Source organism: Falco cherrug, chromosome 6, assembly GCF_023634085.1.
Source record: "Falco cherrug isolate bFalChe1 chromosome 6, bFalChe1.pri, whole genome shotgun sequence".
Classification (NCBI taxonomy): Eukaryota; Metazoa; Chordata; class Aves; order Falconiformes; family Falconidae; genus Falco; species Falco cherrug.
Window position 1 is genome coordinate 89,560,443 of NC_073702.1, and position 14,197 is coordinate 89,574,639.

General features: G+C 43.2%; 1 protein-coding gene across 8 annotated transcripts in view; it reads left to right on the top strand.

Moving 5' to 3' along the window:
* The first annotated feature begins 998 nt into the window (after positions 1-998).
* Positions 999-14,197, top strand: part of PELI1 (pellino E3 ubiquitin protein ligase 1) — a 47,082-nt gene continuing 33,883 nt past the window's right edge. For 2 of the 8 annotated variants that reach the window (XM_014279908.3, XM_014279910.3), the window contains exon 1: positions 1,404-2,148. Coding sequence is in view for 3 of the 8 variants with exons in the window: in XM_027805384.2 (XP_027661185.2) it covers positions 1,739-2,144 (406 nt within the window). In the remaining 5 variants the exon portion in view is untranslated. The other 6 variants (XM_055713850.1, XM_055713849.1, XM_055713847.1 and 3 more) reach the window with 6 other exon arrangements.

Consider the following 14,197-nt stretch of genomic DNA (forward strand, 5'->3'; position numbering starts at 1 on the left):
GTGCCTCATGGGATATGCGCATGTGTGTATTTATGTGCAGGTGTGTCTGTGTGCGTACATAAATACACATAAACTCATATCCACATGCATAGACATAGACATACATGTGTACTTATGTACACATATATGCATATACATACCTGTGTATATACACATATCTATACATATATGTGTATACATATGCAGACATACATGTGTGATGTATAGACACATGCATATTTATGTATAACTGTATGCATGTACATAGACATCTAAACACGTACATAAGTGCATGCGCATACATATATACACATGCATATATACCTATGCATACATACATATGTACATATGCACACATATATGCATATACATGTGTGTGCATGCACACAGATATACACATATATGCATATATACACGTGTGTGATACACACATGACATATGTATAAGTGTGTGCATGTGCTTACATATATACATAAATACATGCACATGCAGATGTATGCATATACATACACATATACACATATATACATATGTACATATGAACATATGCAAGTATGTGTGCACTTATACATTCGTGTGTGATATATACACACATGTATATTTAAGTCTAAATGTGTGTATAATCGATACACCTGATTATAGGCGATGCATAGACATATACACATGCACAGCTATATACCTATATGTATGCGTTTATACACTCATATATGCATATGTGTGTGCATTTATACGTATATGAGTGATAAATACATGCATGCATAGTTATGTATGGGTATGCATGTGCATATATATTCGCGTGTGTATACATGTATGCACATGCATAGAAATATGCATACGTAAACACACATATATACACAGACACACACACACACGTGCCTGTGCAGAGGCACGCACACATGTGCGCGGGAGCCACTACAAGTCCCGCCATGCCGCGCGGGGGGCGTGTCCGGGGCGAGGCCCCGCCCCTCCGCCCCGCCCCTCCGCCCCGCCCCACCCCGGCGGTGGGGTGCGCGAGCGCGAGGCGGCAGAGGCAGAGGGCGGGCGGCGCGCTGAGGCGAGGCGGCGGAGGCGGCGGCGGAGGAGGCGGAGGCCGCGGCTGTGGTGAGGGCGGCGGGGCCGGCGTCGATCGCGTTGTTCGCTCCGGTCGCTTCCCGGGCAGCTGCCGCCGCTGTTTTGGTGGCCGTGGGTCGTAGCGCCGGGGCCCGCGGGGGCGGAGGGAAGCGCTGCGGGGGCTCCTTCCCCACTGGGCCAGCCGCGGCTGCTGCCCGCCGTGGGGCCGTGAGGAGACGGAACGGCGGCCGGGGCCGGTGCCCCTGCCCTCCGCGTCCGGCCTTCCCCCCCCCCCCCCCCCCCCCGCCTCGGCCGCTTGCGGCTGCCGGCGCGGGGTGCCTCTGCCGCCTGCTCCCTTCCTCCCTGGGGTGAGTATCGCGCCTGTCGCGACAGCCCCTCCGCGCGCCTGTATCGCGAGGGGGGCCGGGAGCCTGCCCGCTTCTCGGGCTGCTGCCCCCCCTCGCCCCCCTTCCCCGCCGCCCTGTGCGCTTTGTGCTGCGCCTCGCCAGGGCTGCCTTTCTGGTGCTGTTCTTAAAACAATTCTTTTTTCTCTGTGTGGTTTTTTTTTTCCCGGGCGTTTGGGGAGCTTGTTACCTTTTTTTTGTTTCGTCCTTTTTTTTTTTTTTTCTTGTTCTTTTTTTTCCTTCCCACCCACCCGGAGTTGCCGAGCCCCGCTCTGGGGCTGGATGTGCTGGGGAAGCTCTTTGTCATGCCCAGCCGCCTGCCCTCGGGAAAAACAGCGCTTAAAAAAAAAAAAAAGACAGAAAAAAACCCCAACAAAACTCGTTCAGTATTTGGACTCCCGGGTTCTGTTGAATTCGGGCGGTGGGTTTTTTCGGGCGGCAGTGGTGTTACATTTATTCTTTTAGGGGAAGAAGGAGCCCCATCCCCCCGTGAAAGTCCAGGCTCCATTGATCGCAGCCCCCCGTGCCGGAGCGCTGGCTGGGAGCAGCATGCAGGCGGGGGAAAACAAAACAAAGGGGGATTTTGTTTTGCTGTTGGTAACCTGCAGAACCTTGGTGGGAAAGCTTGCTTCTGTGTTTTTTGTTGGTTTTTTTTTTCCCTAGTTCTTTCAAATTTGATGTTGTTTTACTCTGGAAGAATCCAGACTCCCGGTAGGTAAGTTGGTGTCTTTTTTTAATTTTAGTCTTCTTGGGGGGAATCGCAAGTTTTCTTTCCCGTATCCTCAGCCTTGGCTCTTTTGTGAGCAGCCTGCCATCCAGTGCAACTTCAGTCGGGTTTTTTTCTTTCTTCTTTTTTTTTTTTCTTCCCCCCCCCCCCCCCCCCCCGCCCCCCCGTAGTTAAATAATGCGGTTTCAGGAAGAGCTGATAGCAGGGGGACATTTCTGCTTGTAACAGCCGGGAGAAGATTTTTAAAAGGGAGGAAGAGGAGCAGTTGTGTTTTCAGTTGAATAATTTTTGTGTCTTGAAGGGGATATTTTAAAGCAATTATTACGTTTTTATACTGAAAGCTTGTTGGGTTTTTTACCCCCCTTTGTTTTTGTTTTAACTACCCTCTCGAAAACTGCAGCTACTTCACCTCTGCAAAATGCAGCTTCTAGAATACATGCAAGCAAAACGCAGCCTAGCTGTAACGCTTGTGTTTCTACCCTTACCTTTCAAAGGCCACCCATTTGTTTTTGCTGGGACTCCTCTGCCTTGAAAACACACCACATGGCAAGTAAAATTATAAAGCATTTCAGCTAGACAGAGCTGGTGGTTCTGCATCCGAAGGACGATGGGTTTATTTTTTCCATTTTGAACACGCATAGGGGGTGGGGGGAGAGCCGGGGGAAAAAAGGCTGTTTCCGGTTTCTGTTCAGCAGCTTTTCATATTCTGTTTTTTACAAAGAAGCAGCCAGATGACCTGTTGATGATACATCTTCTGTCACTTTCTGGGTGGAAAGGCGCCGGTAGGTTAGTGGAGATGAAAGCTTCAGGCGAACAGGCTACCCAGATTTTCATTTGCATGTGTCGGTGTGGCTTTGTAATGTTCTAGGCTGACAATTTTGGAGTGAGTAATGTAGTGCCAAAGTTCAGAGGACTGCACGGGACACTTCTCCCTCTTCTCTGGTGCGTGCCACCCCTCCCCCCCCGAAGAAAAAGCCTGGTTTGTAGAAAATTGAGCACTTGTAGTTGGAAGATTAGACCCGTAAGTGTCCTAAATCATTTTGAAGTCGCATGAATGGCCAGACAGGAAGCTTTAGGAATGCATTCGAGTTGTAGGTAGGCAACTACTGGGTACCTTAAGCTTAAATGTCTCCTATTTCAAATGAATTAAACCTGTAGGAACACCTACCTTATGCAGACTGTAGTCCTGTGAAGTGTGCCTAGTGAATGTTTCAGTTCTTACTAAACACTGAAATGTGTTTCGCAATGCAGCAGATCACCATGCTAGTATTCATCTTGGAAATTAAAGTTTTGAGCAACTGTTGGTATTTCAGTTAAAGCAGAATTTCGTGTAAAGTATGCCTGCCACAACCGTTTTGTATTTTGGTATCAGTACTGGTTTCTGTTAAGAAACTAGGCATGGAAAACAGGATCCTTTCACTTCAGGACTTGTAGTTAGCTGTTGCGTTCATAAATGCAAAATAGAGCATCATCTGCTTGGAGCCAGTAGCATTTAAAACTCTTATTCATTTGGAAGGAACTAATTACAAGTATATTTCGATATGAAATGTCTTCTCAGACAGGAACTCTGGAACACAGGAAGGCAGAAAACTTGAAGCTGTTTATAGATCCTAATCCATGCCCTGAGCTAAAAAAGGAAGAATGAGGGTATTTCATGAGAAATCAGTCACCTTTAAGTGCATACTTGCAAGTGAAATTACACAGTTGATTGGGAATTCCTGCAGGATGCCAGTAATTGGAGGTACTTGTTGCTAGCTGGTCACTGTGCGCCTTGCTGGCTAGATCATAAAAGTTTTGACTGTACATCAAGAGGAAAAAGTCCAGCTCTTTTGCTTTCCAGACGTTCGTTCCTTAATCTCCAGATTCACAAGCATCCTGACAAACTGTCAAAGGAAGTGACAGCAAAGCGATGGTGTAGGAAGTAGGTCGAGCGTCGCTAAGTACTGCTGAGAGAGTTTCAGTGGAAAAAAGTAAGCGTGTTTCCATCTGATCTAGTTTCTGTTTCCTTTCAATCTACTGGTTAACAGGATGCACCAGTAAATCTCATATTCCTACTGTAGTACCCCCATTCTACTGAAATTAATACTGCAGCCCTAATTGAGCCCAGTTAGTCTGCCTGGATGGAAAGGTTCATGGAGGAGAAGGTAAAATAACAATTTATTTCTGATTCTGTGGGGTGCAAATCGTGTCAGTTGGACAAAGCTGAAGTGATTCTGTCTCCCAGGAGGCTGTGGGCAGCTTGTGGGGTGGATTTCCCCTCTCCCTTTGCTGCTGTAGGCTCTCTGGTGGGTGGCTGGGGATGGGCTGGGGCAATAAGGTAGCATCACGGGGCGTTCTTTGTGGCCTTAACATTTTCCGGTGGATGTGGCAATTAATAGTCACAACCAATTGTGTTTCTTGTTTAAAATGTTTGAATTGACATATTGAAAAACCTGCCTTCCAGGTTAAAAAAGATGCAAGATTCTTTGGCGTGCTAGAAATCATCCTTAAACTAAAAATCCACCACCACCCCCCAGTCCCCCAAGCTTTCAGTACGCTGTTGCCGCTTTCTGCTAAAAGCAGTAAAAACTACTGACAATAACTTGTTTTGCAGAAGAATTATAGCTTTGCACTATGAATATGTTCTTATATTTATATTGGTTTGAAAAGGAGATCTTGCTTCCAGTAGGAAGAGGTGCTTCCCTGCTTTGCATGGCTTATGGGCTACCTAGGTGAGCTCTGTGCCCTGGACTTCTTTTGCTGATCCATGTCATGTGATCTGGAGCACCAAATATTGTTAGCTGCTCAAAATGACCTTTCTGGCATAACCCCGTAGTCATGAATTAATGTGAAATAGTTGCCTGGAAACTACAGGCTTTACAGGAAAAGTCTGTTGTCCTCTCCTGGCACCCAGTGCTTGAAGGTGTAGGTGGTCATCCATACCAGTCTTGCTCCAGCAGTGTCTGCTGGCTGGCATACTAGGTGTAAATGCTGTCAGGTGGTGTTGCAGGACATGGCTCAAGCGTGAACTAGTTGGCAGCTGGTTTGATTCAGGCTGAACGCAGCACCTGGATGGAGGCATTTGGTTAAGGATTGCTGGTATCTTCTGGTCCCTGCCATGCAGGAGCACGGTTCAGTTCATGAATAGGTAATAAAAGTTAATCTGCTGACCTTGTTTTTTAATCCATGCTGCTGAAGTCAATCTTCGTGACCTGACTGCCACCCGTGGTACATACTTATATAAATGCTGAATTTTTGGGCTTGAATCTCATGTACTCAAGAGCGGAGTGGACTGAACCTTGCAGTGCATTTCTGGCTGTGGTTTTGGGATTGGGAGTGTCCTATAATTTTACCCTTCTAGTTGAAGTTGTGGTAGTTGTTGAGAGTAGGAGTGATCAAAACCTCTTACTCTGGTCTCGCACTTGTATTCCTGTTGGGAATAGGATTTGTTTGATTCACACTCACATTGCAGTACATTCCTTGTTCACCAGTAGAGTACCTTGTAGAAGATTTTGGGTATATGTCGTGCTGGCTCAAAACACTCTTGATGTCTCTTGATGTTAGCTATACAGCTATGTCAACCAGATGTTTTTGTGCGCCAGCCCCATTTGTAGTGGATTAATTGCGTAGTTGTGGTTTTAGAAGGGAGAAAAGCATTCCTTTCGGGAGAAAGTTCTTTAATAGCATAGAGAAGTTTGGGCTGGAGAGGTGCTGTCTGGCTATATTGGATATTATGGGCATGTATGTATTGGGGGGGGGAGCACCATTTAATTGATGAAAGTTAAAGTCCCAGGTGTAGGCAAGCTTTTGCTGATGGATTGGGTTTGTCAGCCTGTTAGTTTACATATTCAGTATTCAGGGAGGTAAGCATAGCTGTTATGGCAGAAAAGCTTTTGTCACTAAATGCTGCATTTCCATTTGTGGGTCTGTAACATTTGCTATAGTGGCTGAGGCTCTGCCTGGTAGACAAGTCTACAGTGCAGCACAGAAATGAACAGGTAGGAAAAAGCTGATGTTAAAAAGACTTAAACCTGAAGTGATATACAGAATATTTTTTAAATTACTAGGATAGTTGATAATATGAATAGCTACTAGAGACTGCTGTTTTGTGGGTTGATTGAGCTTCTGAGTGGGATATTATCAAAATATTTTGTAGATGCTTGCAAGATACGGCATCGGGGCAAGTTGGTTGAGTAAGATTCTTTGAAGGATGGCTTATTGGAGCTAGGACATGAAGAAAAGATACGGGGAAAAAATCCCAAGCAAGCCCTCCCCTCCAAAACCAGAACAATAATAAAGCACAAACCTTACCTATCCAAAATGGTCTTTAGGTAGATCACCACCAATGTTTTTTTGCTTCCATTGCCAGTTGATTCTTCTGGGTGTACTTAGCTGCTTGTATTTCAAGTATGCAATGTTTCTGCAACTGTATAACCCCTTGGGCTTTATTAAAAATGCTTAAAAATACTCTTTCCTGAGCTAGGATACCTGTTTTCCTTCGTGGGCATGGTGGGGAGTAGAGAACATTTTTGAAGGGACTGCTTTGTTTTATGTTAAGGTGACTGTTAAGGTTTGCCATTGGCATCAGTGGAGGTCAAAGCCTGCAAGAGTTTATGGACACACAGCAAGAGCAAACTTAGTAATCTGGCTTCAGGATCTCACCCTGTCCTTCTTGCCTCTTCTGTGCTCCTACTTAACAGTCTGATGTTTTGCCTGAACAGAGTAGCGAGCAACTGGAAAGTAGCAGATGTTGAGTTAGTTTCTCCCTTCCTCCTGCCAGCTTGTCTTCTAGGATCGTAACCCCTTGACCGGGGTCAACAACTTGAATGTTTTAATTGTTCTTTGGGTCAGGGCAGCCAAACTGGCATCTCTGGGTTAGGTCTAGCTTGTAATGTTTCCACCCAGCTGGTCATCTTTGCCCAAGAAGTGATCACTAACGGCTGGGGCAGTACACAAAGCACCTAGATGGAACTGTGGACTTCAGCTGTGGGAACTAGTGTGCCTGTGTAGCCTGCACATATGGCCCCCTTAACCATCAAGTCCATTGCGATATGCTGTAAGACAACATTAAACTATTAACAAAATTAGGCTTAGGGGTTTGTGTATTTGTAGCTCCTTTTCTTGTGTTAAGATCGTGCCTCTAACAGTTACAGATCTGCTCCAAAGTGCCCACTTTCCCTGCACTCAGTTCCTCCAGCTTTCAATGGTCAAGCAGTACTAAGCAGTAAAGATTTGATTTTAAAAGTGTACAGACTTGAGTACTTCATCTGTATTTTCTTTGTCCCAAGACAAACTATTCATGTTAAGTGATTAAAGTGGTCCCTGAAGAATTCCTGCTGAGAAATCTCAAGGCTCCTTTTCTCTTAAGTGTTAATATGTATCCTGAGATTTTTGTCTGATGCTACCTTGATATCCTTTCCACTTATCTGAAGCAGTTGTAGTTCAGTACAATATTTTTACAAGAACAGATGTTGCCTTAATCATGGTTTAACACAAGGTTCAACTGGGAAGATAAGTAATGGTTCTTTTGTCATGTCATGTAGCTGAACTATTTATTTGGTATGAGGTTAGGGGAAAAAATCCAAAATGCATCACACAGGGAGGCCTACTATAAAGTAATTTGTTTCCTTTTAAAGAACTTGTTGCTCATTTTCCTTCTTTAATGCACCTCTTGGGATAAACTGCTAATTCTAAAAATATGTCAATTCCGCCATTTCCCACTAATACATTTTTTCTTTGTTTGGCTTGGTTTGCTTTTTCCCTAAGCCACTTTAAATACTCCAAGGAATGCTCAACATGGAAGCAAATAAATGCATGTAGGTAAGTGAGTTGCTGTATTTAGATTGCTGCTGTATTTCAAGGCTAGCGGAAGATGACTTTGAACTTCTGATTTACAGTGAGGGTACTTCAGCCCGTAGCTAATGTTGCGGGTAGGGTATCTGCTTCCTCTTGGAGCTGGCTCCTTTCTGCTGGGTGAGCACTCAGTTTTGAATTTAGGAAAGAAAATGTAACATGCTCCTAAGGATGTCAAAATCTGGTAGAAACTGGGAGAGTTCCTCATGCGTAGGAAACCAGGGTTGTTGACTGTTTGCATGTGGGAAACCAGAGTTATGGACTGTTCAGCTCGTATTTAAGATATGCAGATCAAATTTTGATGGTAATTCAGTTTCAGATTTAGGAATGCTGCTTTCAGAACTCAATGCTGCATGATGCCCACCAGTGGCATGAGTGCATTGGCTGTCCATGCACAGCTTCCTAGGAAATGTTTTTCCTTAAACTAGGTGTGCTCTGGTATAATCAGTCTCTGCTCTGGTATAATCAGTCTCCTGTGCTTGAGTGGTAGGTGGCTGTGTCAGCGCTAGGACTCGACCTAGGCTGGAATGGTTGAGATAGATGAGACTGATAAGCTTGGGATGGAGAGGAGGAGGAGTATCAGTTGCTGTACACTTGCTAACAATTTGGTATGTTCAAGTGATGCACTGTTTTGTCTTTTTTTTTTTTTAATTTCTTCAACAGAATAAATTAAAGCCACATGTAAAGACTCTATTTTTACCCAGAAAATGTTTGCAGGTTGTTACCACATTGGATATTGGTTCTATTTAGTTGGCATTGTAATGTTAAAATATTTTAAACATTGATAGTGATGATTAGAAGTTGAATAGTTAGAGGGGAGAAGATAATAGTCAAACTGTAAAACAAGTCATTGCATTGTGATAACACCTGACTTTGACACCTGCTATTTGTGTGTGTTAAGGGGATATTTATTTAATATACCTTCACCAAAGAGCTGGGAGAGAGCCAGCTCAAATTCCCTGAAGCTTTTGGGGGCAATTAATAAAAACTGCTTTTTAACAGGGAAAAAGATCTAAACTTTATTTTCCCCCCAGTTTTTCAGATGGGTAGTGTAGGGAACCAGAAGGCCCAAAAGCAGGCTCTTAAGAGTGTTTTGTTTGTTCTTTTTCTCGTGATAGGTAATGTTGAGGCAAATTTGTGATGGTAGTGCTGACACCTTAGATAAGGATTGCTTCCTACTCCACTCTGCTGTCCCTGCACCTCTTCTGAGTTAAACCATTAGAGTGGTTTTATATACATATATATAGAAACCATAGATATATATATATCTGTGCACTTCATACCCTGGGATTAGCAGACCAAGTTTAAGACAAATTATATTGTATGCACATTAGTCTGAAGACAGTTGATCACCCCTTTGTGCTTAGGTGACTTTCATGGCCAAGTCATTTTCTCTTGATTCCTGTGGTAGGTGGATCCATCATACTGGGTCTTCATTCTTTGGTATCTTTTGGGGTTTTTAGTAGGGTAATTACCATGCTGCTCATAGTCCATGCCAATTCATTTGATGCTGTATGTCATTGATTAGAAATACTCCAGTAGAGCTTTCCCTTTTGGTGCAGCATGAAGTGTTGGTTAAGGTTTCTGTAAACTAGTCAAGGTTGTTGCAGAGGGCTGGAGTGTACCAGTGTACCATGGTAAGGATAGCAGCTGGGTGATTTTCATTTTGTGTTGTGTTTGTTTTTTTTTTTTTTAATGAAGTGATGTGTTATTCTGCTGAGGCAGTCAGCCACTTGCTGAAGTTGAGAAACTTGACCATGCAAACAGATAAATGCACGAGTAGTTTTAATTTTTCTCCTTTTATCTTCTTGCACATGTATATTTTTACAGTCAGTACTGTAGCCAGTGTATTAACTTTGTCTGAGGCTTTCTGAGCAACAGATGTGAACATAAAGTAGGTCCATGTACCTCTCACTGCTGGCTGAGAAAGACCAGGATGCTGTAGTAAAATGTGGGGGCTAAGCCACTTGTGACTTAGATAAAGCAACTGCTTTTGAATTTCTATGCCAACATATATAGACTATTTAATTTTTTCCTCATTGAAATCACTATTCATATTTTACTGTTCTGAGACATGCATGGTTAGCAAGGGAAACTCCTACCTCTAGAGGGAAAGTGTTACAAGCATTTTTCCTGCAATCTTTCACTTACTGTAACTTTGGGGAGGAGCTCATTTAAGTTGGCAATGTCTAAACAGGAGCAGAGATAGGAGCCTGATCTAAAAGATGAGGGAAGAGTTAACCTTTACTTTAAAGCAAAGAGGGACCAGTTGCAGGGAGAAGTGAGGAGCTTATTTACCATGTCAGTAATCATGTATAGCAAGCATCTGGTGTCTTTCAGTCTCTTAAGAGTCAGCAATAGCAAGTATTGTAGGCATGCTGCTATTAATGTATCGCTATTAACGAGGAGGATTAACAGTCAGATTTATCTGGCTGTATATACTACATAACCTCAGTCATCAAGAAGTAGCAGTTTTGAAGATCTAGGTAGTGCTTGGGTTATGTGTAGAGTGAGGCTTATGTGTAGAGTGAGGAAGCATGAGAAGTTTCTTGCTTCATGCTGGGCAGATGTCAAGTGTAGCATCACCTGTGTTTTCTCTTTCTCTCCAATTTTCCAAGGCAGGGCTGGAGCTGTGGTTCTTCTGTGCCAGCACCTTACACTGGCCTTAAAGACAGGAGGGGTCTTTGAGGGTGTGGGAGGATGTGGGGAATGATGTGTAAGCCCTCCCACACATAATAGCAGAAAGCCTTACAGAGCTAGAATTGCGCTCCACTCTCCTGTCCAACTGGCAGCTCAGTGTGTGGGAGGTGGTAGGGAGAGGAACCTGTGAGCTGGGATGATGGATGATGTCTCCAAAGCCCCAGATGAGTGTTAGGTTTGTCTTCTACTCCCCCCCCCCCTTTTTTTTCTTTAATTTGTCCTTATTTTAATAAAGGTAAGGAACCCACAGGTGTGTTGATGCTTAATTTGATAATGTTTGGAGGCTGCTACAGAAATGTGCATTAGTATTCAGTTACTAATCAAATCTTGCTCTGCTCTGAGGCATGTAAACTAATGAAGTACCAACAAATGTGAAGGTGGGGGAAAAAACTGATGGTGTAGTGTGAGTTCCCCAAGTTCACAGTTCCCATTTCTTCTGCCTCCACTGTGTCAGATGTGTAGAAGTGTCAGCATGAACAAGAAGCAGGTACAGAGCTTATGTGAGAGACAAGCTGGATGCTGAGGAGGAAAGCACAGTGATGTGGAATGTGGGGAGGTATAACAGCTGTTCGTAACCTTTGTCACAAGTGGAACGGATTATAAAATGACAAATACTGATTCTCTGCCAATTGGCATATACTCAATTCAGTATTGCACAAAGCACACCAATTAGATTTAATACAAATGTTCCCTCAGAAAGATCACCTTGATTTAATTCTTTTTCAGATGCATGGAGTAGAAATGGTCTGAGGCTTTCTGTTTGTTCTTTAAACACTAAGTGCTATATTTCTAGCTCTTGGCAGACATTGTCCACAAGTACTTCATGTTCCATTGGGCTTATGCCAAATTTAATGTACTGTGTGTACCGAAAGCATCAAAACCAGACTTACTTTAATTTTAGATTTTACAGCTACCATTATTGATTTTTCTTAGAGCTGTTCCATTCAGTCTGCTATTGTTTTAGTTCCTTTTCCCTGCAGGAATTTGGGGAAGGATCTTGATAGTCTATTTGTGTGGCTAGGGACTGTTTATGTGAGTGAGAGCTGTAGATCAGGCTTGTCTGCCGTGGCCAAACTCTCCATTTATAGAAGCTAAATCAGCACACTGCATTATTTGTGAGCTCCTGTCTTTAATACTGACTGGTATGCTGTGACTAAGGATAGTGTTATAAACAGATTCCATCAACTGACTTTCAAGAAACTTGAATTTTATAAAAACCTGAGACGGGAAAGGACTGATACCATCAGCTAAACATATCAAAAATTGTGAACTTTCATTTTGCAGTGCTTGTATGCTGTATGACTAGAAGTCTGCCTGTAAGGCCTTGGACTCTGAAGAGACCAAAAAGGGAAGAGATGGGGGAGAGAAACAGCACAAATAGGGGTTACAGTAGGTAAACAAAGAGAGGAAGGAAATAATTGAGGGAGAGAAATAGGGTGTAGTGCAAAACAGCCAACCAGCATCGGCTGGAGCATTCATAACACTACAGTCAGGTCTGCTGTGATCCCTGCCTGACAGCTGTGTTTGCTGGCCTCATATTTTGGCTGTTCATCTTTTATTTTCAACCCTCAGGGCCAAGTAGCTGTGCATAAGCATGGCTTCTGGCCAGGTGGCTCAGAGCCCTCAGAGTGGAGCAGGATTCCCTTCCATTGTGCTGGTGTGGAAGAGCATGGTACTCTGTGGAGCCTGGGTTTTCCCCCTCCTCTTCTTTTACTCCTATTAAATGACAAGTCTGGTTTGGTTTCTGCTTTGCAACTGTACCTTCTGGTGGTGTTGCTAGAGTAAAGTTGCTCAGCTCTTCAAAGACATGCATTTAAATGAGGAAGAGAGGTGTCCCTTGATACAGAGAGACATAAAATCCCAAGGAGTTCTACGCTCCTTGTTAATAGTCATTATTGTAATTAGGATGTGTGGGAATTCCTAGTTAGCCTTTATTGCAGGCTTAACCATGGCACTTGGTGTTTCTTCTTAGGCCTAACTCTTAAGCTGAAGGTTTTGAGTGTGGTTTTGAATCTAACTTCAGTTGTTCAGTCCTCAGCCATAGTTTATAGATCAGACTTTACTCCGTCTTAAAGATGGTGATTAGTGTTCAGAAGCATTACTTAAGCTTTCACAGACTTCTTCAGAAACGCTATTTTCTGCACCTGTTTTCTCATTCCACCTTGGCACACATGCTGGAGTCTGTTGAGGCCTGTTCAATTTGTGCCGTTTACCTTTGCCGAGCAATGTTAGAAGATGCTTTCCCAGCATGCAACCAAAAGACCAATTTGGAAGAATTAACAGTAGAGGATTTTTTGCAGCTGGACCCCAAGATGTGTTAATTTTATTGTAGCAGCTGGTTATGGAAGTAACTTGCATTAATGTTAGCAAACAAAACTGTGCCTCCTTTTTGCCTTACAGAAGTGTTTTGGTAATTTTTATCTTGGTGGTGTTCCTCACCAGAAGAATTGGTGCTACAGCATGCCACAGAACAGAGTAGGAGACTATGGTGCTTGTGCTCCTCTTGTCTCTTGAGTTGTTCCAAGTCCTAGAACCCCAAGCATAGCAAAAACTGTAATAGAAAAATTGTCTTATGGGGAAATGCACAGGGAATTACTAAACTTGATCAAGACAGAATAAAGGGTTGTTACAAGTGTGCTTTTGTAACTGAGAATTTGAAATTTTTTTATTGCTGTTAATGTGCTTGTTTTCAAGCTTAATTTTCAAACATCCTTCATATAAGCTTAGTATTAACTCAGTATGTACGCTAATAAGATTATTGCTGTACTAAGCTGTCTTTTGCTGATGAATATAGCTTTTGTTACCTAAAGGAACAAAATGAGTTGAATAGAAGAGCGAGTATAAAGAAAACAAAATTAGCTCCGAAGTTCAGAATAGCAGTAGTTTTGTTCCCTTGTTTTTCAAGATTAAACACAGCTTTTAAGTACTGCTTAGGAACAAACTCTTTATTTCCTGTCATCTCACTGTTAATTAGTCCATGCATTTAAAAATACATCATTTTGCTCTTTCTGGAAGTGAACATGAAGTCCGCTGTATGAAAGGTGGTCCCACCTCACTGTCTCTGTCCTGCGTTCAGATGTATGTGTGGAACCTGGTAAATCCACTGGAGGAACAGATTGGGGCAGGAATCTGGACACCATGGTGGTGCAGAAGCCTTATGTCATCTAAATGGAGGGCAGCAGGCAGGACTGCCCTTTTTGCAGGCCATGGTATCTTATGCTGCCTTAAAATTGCTTAACCACAGAATGTGCGCTTGCTATATGTTAGTGGTAACAGCTAAGTGCAGGCATTCCTGCAAGTCATGAAACTAGGTGGTAAATAATAGTTCTGTGATGCAGTAGTTCTTTGCATGCAAAGCTCGTGTCTCTGCACTAATGGCCAGGTTTGTCAATGAACAGAATAATGCTTTTTGTGTGTGTGAATTGGGGATTGCCTGGTCCAGCTCACCCTACTCAAAGCAGTTTGAAGTTAAAGCCAGCTCCTGCATCCCTTTATTTTGCATGGT